The 6301-nt window shown below is 39.4% G+C and overlaps 1 protein-coding gene across 4 annotated transcripts in view; it reads left to right on the plus strand.

The window, feature by feature from the left end:
* Cpne3 (copine 3) overlaps window positions 1-5203 on the plus strand; it is a 52266-nt gene extending 47063 nt beyond the window's left edge. For all 4 annotated transcript variants that reach the window (XM_006983263.4, XM_016001796.2, XM_042270803.2 and 1 more), the window contains exon 16: window positions 3061-5203. In XM_006983263.4, the coding sequence (XP_006983325.1) occupies window positions 3061-3171 (111 nt within the window). In that variant the 3' untranslated portion in view covers window positions 3172-5203. The remainder of the gene's footprint in view (window positions 1-3060) is intronic.
* The last annotated feature ends 1098 nt before the right edge of the window (window positions 5204-6301 follow it).

A 6301-nucleotide genomic window follows, 5' to 3' on the forward strand; every position in this document is an offset into this window, starting at 1 on the left:
TCAGGATGTTTTTGCTTTTGCATGTGAGAAGTTTGATTTGATTGGGCATTTTTGTATCTTTTGTGCTTTTGCTATGATATATGGTAAACTTAAAATGAAACTCTTATGAATATGTTAAGGTTTTTTTTTTTTTTTTTTTTTTTTTTTTGTTGTTGTTACTTTTGTATTAATTACTTTCCTTATGGTTGTGAAAAGTTACCTGGAAAGACAACTGGAGGAAGGAAAAGCTTCCCTTGGCTCATGGTCCGTTATGGTAGGAAAGGCATGGCAGGAGTCTGGGCCAGCTGCTCACAGTACATCCACAGTCATACAGAGAGGATGAATTTGGGTGCTGCCTTACTTAGAGGTTTTATTGCTGTGATAAAACACTATGATCTATAGCAACATGGGGAAGAAGTTTATTTTGCTTACACTTTATCACAGTCCATCATGCAGGGAGGAACCTGGAGGCAGGAGCTGAAGCAGATGCCACAGGAATGCTGATTATTGGCTTGCTTCTTATGGCTTGCTCAGCTTGCTTTCTTATAGAACCCAGGATACCAGCCTAGGGGTAGCACCACCTACAGTGGGCTGGACCCTCCAGTATCAACCACTAATGGAGAAAACGTTCTATGCTGGGTGGTGTTGGTGCATGCCTTTAATCCCAGCACTCGGAAGGCCGAGGCAGGCAGATACCTCTAAGTTTAAGGCCAGCTTGGCCTACAGAACAAGTTCTGGGATGCCAGGATTACAGAGAAAAACCCTGCCTTGAAAAAAAAGGCAGAGAGAGAAATAGAGAAAGACAGAGAGAGAGGAAGGAAGGAAGGAAGGAAGGAAGGAAGGAAGGAAGGAAGGAAGGAAGGAAGGAAGGAAGGAAGGAAATATTCTTCAGGCTGTCTACAGCCCAATCTTACAGAAGCATTTTCTTAGTTGAGCTCCCTCCTCTCCAATAACTCTAGCTTATATCAAGTTAACATTAATAAAACAGTCAGCTCAGATGCTCAGCTCAATTTCTCTTTACTTAGTCTAGGACTCTGATGCATGCAATAGTACCATTCATACTCAGGGTAGGTCTACTCATCCACTCCAATTAAACTGCTCTGGGAACAGAGATAGGGCCAGAAGTTTATGTCCTTGGTGATTCTGGATCCTATTGAATGGACAATCAAAATAAGCTACACTTTGTAACAACAGAAAAACAAATCACTAGCCAAACCTCTAGGAGAATATGTCTGCTTGAAGAAAAGCTCTTAGAAGCAGGGTATGTTAATACATCTTTAGTTCTCTCACTCTAAGACCAGTTTGGACCATGTAGTGAGTTCCAAGTTACCGAGAGTCCCATAGGGAGACATGTCTCAAAAAAAAAAAAATAATCTGTTAGAAGCTTGGTCCAGTGTTAATACCTTGTAGACTATCTTATAGGATCACAGCCAGGAATTATATAATATAATTACGATTCATCACCACAGGGAGCCTTTATGTTGTGCTTTTGTTGGTGCATCTACTTCCCATCTACACCTGTGCCTCCTTAGCCCATGGAAACCACTAAACTGTTCATTTATATAACCTCGTAAGTTCAGGGATTTACATAAATATTTGGGTAAGATGGTACTTGCCTGTAGTAACAGCACATAGGAGGCAGGAAGTGTGAATTTGAGGCCAGTCTGGGCTGCTTGGAGAGATACTATCTCAGAAAACAAACAAGTAAACGTAAATTTTACATAAATGGAATCATGCTGTATATGAACTATAAGGCTGGCTTTTTTCTTCTAGCATGGTTCTTCTTTGAGTCACCCAGGTTCTTGCATGCATTGCTTCTTAGTTTTGTTTGATTTTTGAATTCTTGAGACAATTTCAGTCAGGAATTTCCAGTGTATGCTGACCATTTTGAGAGGAACATGGAAAAATTTAATGTATAATGCTATATGAAATAGTCTTATATCACATAGATAAAAAAACAAAAATAGAAGCCCATATGTGAAAATTTTAGCAGCTTTATGCATAATAGATAAAAGCTGGAAACAACCCAGATGTCCTTCAAGAGGTAAATGATGAAGGAAATTATGGTACATATATAACATGGGATACTTATGAATAGACTTTAAAAACAGTACCTGGTGCTTTTATAAAGGCTGATATGAAGGCCTTACATGAAGGTTGCTTGGGAAAATAAGCATTCAGAATCAATTCTGTTTAAACTCATGTCACTCCTGTAATCATAGACTGTTTCATATAGCATTATACATTAGATTTTTACATGCTCATTTCAGAATGGTGACTGATACCCAAAACTCCTTTTAAAATTCTTTTATAGTATTACTAGAGCTTATAGGTAATTAAAATGGGGATTGCATTTAGTACTCATAAGAATGACTAATAAAATCTTTGTATGACTAACATAAAGTCTTTAGGAACAAATAGAACAATCTTTTAACATGACTTTCATATAGACTTTCAATAAGAGAAAAAAGTTAAAGATACATTTAAAAAAAAAGGCCATGCATGTTAGCACACACCTGTAGTCTTAGCACTAAGCAAACAGAGGCAGGAAGGATATCAAGGTCACTCAGGAGGTAGAGGCAAGCAGAACTCTGTAAGTTCAAGGCCAGCCTGGTCTACATAGTGATTTCCAAGCCAGCCAGGGCTACATAGTGAGACCCTGCCTCAAAAAATAGGAGCCATAGCAACAGCAGAATTATCAAATATGAAATGGATGGCACCAAAGAACTTGACACATATTAGCAGTGATAATGATGGCCATTATAAATAACATTGATTATTTCCCCTATATTATGTGGACTGTTCCTAATGTACAAGCCTAGAGGCTGGGAATTTCCACATTTTGATGACTGCTGAGTTATCTGTAATCTTTAGTCATATAGCCAGTATGTCAGCCAAACGTGGTTGTGTATGCCTGCAATTTCAGCCCTTGGTAGGGAGAGTCAGGAGGATGGCGAGTTCAGGGTCATACTTGATTGTATAGTGAGTCCAAGGTCAGCTTGAGCTACAAGAGACAAACAAATAAGCAAGCCAGCAAATCTCCAGTTGGTAACAGTAACTGTGATTTTGTTTTTCCTCAAGGCTCCAAAAGAAGCTCTTGCACAGTGTGTCTTGGCAGAGATTCCCCAGCAGGTGGTGGGCTACTTCAACACATACAAACTCCTTCCTCCCAAAAACCCAGCTGTGAAATAGAAGGAGCCAGGACAACTCCAGGATTCATAAGCCTCGTGGAGCAATGCCATCTCTTATGCAGAATGATATATCTTATCTACCTTATGTGCTTTTCACCCCCAGTGTTCCTGATACAAACCCAACTTTTTGTACGTATTTTATTTGTTTAAAGCACACGTTTTATACTTTTTGAAGAGGACAGTAGCAAATCCATCTCTACTTCATAAATTCAGTGATTGTTAGTGATGTCTAGAAATTGTAAGAGTGCTATTTGGAATTGAATTTAATGTGGGAAAAGTGGGGATTTGTTGGTTTGTTGTCTACTTTCTATAATGAAAATGCTATTTTTAAATGTTGTCAGAGTGAATGAGGAATTACAGGATGATGTGGTTTGCAAGTTGCTATACTGTTTACTGTTTATAGTAAATATCTTGCAAGCCAAAGTCTGTACTTGTGACTGAGAGAGCTCCTTAAAACAAGTAGTACTGAATTTATACCTGTGACTTTGTATTTGTTCCTTCCCATGCTGCAATGATGCATTATATAAAACTGTTTTCACATGGGTCTTCATGCAAAGCAGGAGCTTACTCGGTTTTTAAAATGTACAATCAACCAATGCAAAGATCTTTGCAGACAAGACAGTTTTGCCTTTTGAAATCTCTTCTTTTCATTGTGATCTATTGCACACAACATGGTCGGGTTTGGCCTTTCTTTTACTGAGTAAACAAGACATCCTTCTGTGGAAGTGCAAATGATAGGTCATTCCCAGAGTCTACATGACTAGGTCAGTGTAAGGTAACTAAGTGATTGGAATTGCTTTGTCCATTAAAGCTGTGAGGACCAAACATTTTAGATGAAAATTCACAATTGTAGGCTAGGCATGGTGGCACATCATGCTAGCGCTTGGGAGGCAGAGGCAGGAGAATCATTAGAAGCCAACCTGCCTATGTAGTGAGTTCCAGGCCAGCCAGCTACACAGTAAGAAGATGTTTCAAAATAACAAAGAAAAATAAATAATTGAGAAATCCATTTCTTCTATCTAATAGCATAATTGGAGGAGGTCATTTTTATTCTTTTCTTACTATGGTTCTATGCATTGATTTGTATAATTTTTTTTAGATATTTTTGCCTTTTAAAATGGTATTTTTGTTTTCTTTAAACATATAGTTCATTATTTATTAATCAAATCCATTTTTCATTTCAATAATGTACTATTTCCAAAGTTCAGAGTGGATTCTGTTAAGCATAAAACCTGATATAGCATTTAAAAAGAAAAAGCAATGCACACAAACAATACCCTTTTCTAATTGCTACATTTAGATAGTGTGGACTTAGTAAGCTTGTTTTGAAGAATAGAATTATCTCAACTCTACCCTTTGAAACATACTGCTTCCCGAGCACCACATTTTTGGAATAGATTCTGTAACATTTGCCTGAAACTCTCGATGTCAAATACTTTGCCAGTCTATGCAGTGGCCAGTCCTCACTAACAATTTAACATTTAGAATTGTGTATTTGTCACATAGTCTAGCCCTAGTCAGCGTCCCTGTCAGTGTTACTGAGTCCCTCGACTGCTGCCTGTGTCTTTGTTCTCTGCAGGCTTCTCAGAAAGAGCTTATAGCTGAGGTCTGGCTCAAAGAAGGTCTATTTGTCTTGTTTGCCTAGCCCAGTGAGCAGATGCCTCCTTCCCACCTGGGTAGCTGGCATCTTGGTATGTGCTGTTAACCTGAGGCAGTGCCCCTCTATAGCAGGGTTTCTTAAATTTAATTTTGAGTCATTTCACTCAAGACATTTTTATACAACCCCAGTTTTATAAGCATTTAAGATAGGTGTAAAATCAAACTTTGCAAGTAAATCAAATGAAATTTATTTTACGGGGCTGGAAAGATGGCTCAGGGTTCAGAGCATATGTTACTCTTGCAGAGGACCTGAGTTTGGTTCCCAGTACCTATGTCAGGCAGCTCACATCACAGTTGGCTGTAACTTTAGCCTCAGGGGCCCTGATGCCCTCCTCTGTCCTCCATGAGCACTGCACACATGCATAACACACAAAGACACACACAATTCCAGCTTCAGGGGCCCTGATGCCCTCCTCTGTCCTCCATGAGTACTGAATACATGCATACACACAGAAAGACACACACAATTCCAGGGGCCCTGATGCCCTCCTCTGTCCTCCATGAGCACTGCACACATGCATACACACACAAAGACACACACAATTCCAGCTTCAGGGGCCCTGATGCCCTCTTCTGTCCTCCATGAGTACTGCACACATGCATACACACAGAAAGACACACACAATTCCAGCTTCAGGGGCCCTGATGCCTGCCCTCCTCTGTCCTCCATGAGCACTGCACACATGCATACACACAGAGAGACACACACAATTCCAGCTTCAGGGGCCCTGATGCCCTCCTCTGTCCTCCATGAGTACTGCACACATGCATACACACACAAAGACACACACAATTCCAGCTTCAGGGGCCCTGATGCCCTGTGTCCTCCATGAGCACTGCACACATGCATACACACACAAAGACACACACAATTCCAGCTTCAGGGGCCCTGATGCCCTCCTCTGTCCTCCATGATCACTGCACACATGCATACACACAGAGAGACACACAAACAAACTTATTTAACACAGTTTTTGTTAGACTTACCATTTTACCATTTATTAAAGGTGAAAGCATGTTTGCCTATTCATGAGGTGGATATGCTTTGTTTTTAAATAAGAATTTGATCTCAGCTGGATCTATTGCAGTACATAGAGCATCTTGGATGTACTTCAGACTTGATTGATATTTTGATTTTATAATTGCAAATGCTTATAACCCCCTTTCACATAAATACATAGTATGGAATGTCATAAACATGTTTAGGGGTGTTTCAGAAGTTGGATGTTCTTATCCTAAGCCAAAACACATTTTTGTTTTTAAAGATTTTTGAACGAAGCTGACAGTTTTTAAAAATCAAGCTTCCTAACACAAAACAATCTAGAGATATTGATTTGACATTTACTGGATTCAGAATGGCAGGAGGTATTGAAGTCTTTGTTTTCTATAACTAAGCATTTATGCTTCAGAAAGCTAGTTTGTGCAGTAAAATGGCTGAGATTCCTAATACACAAGTAACCTGAGTGGAGCTG

The sequence above is a fragment of the Peromyscus maniculatus genome, chromosome 2, assembly GCF_049852395.1.
Source record: "Peromyscus maniculatus bairdii isolate BWxNUB_F1_BW_parent chromosome 2, HU_Pman_BW_mat_3.1, whole genome shotgun sequence".
NCBI classification, from domain to species: Eukaryota; Metazoa; Chordata; class Mammalia; order Rodentia; family Cricetidae; genus Peromyscus; species Peromyscus maniculatus.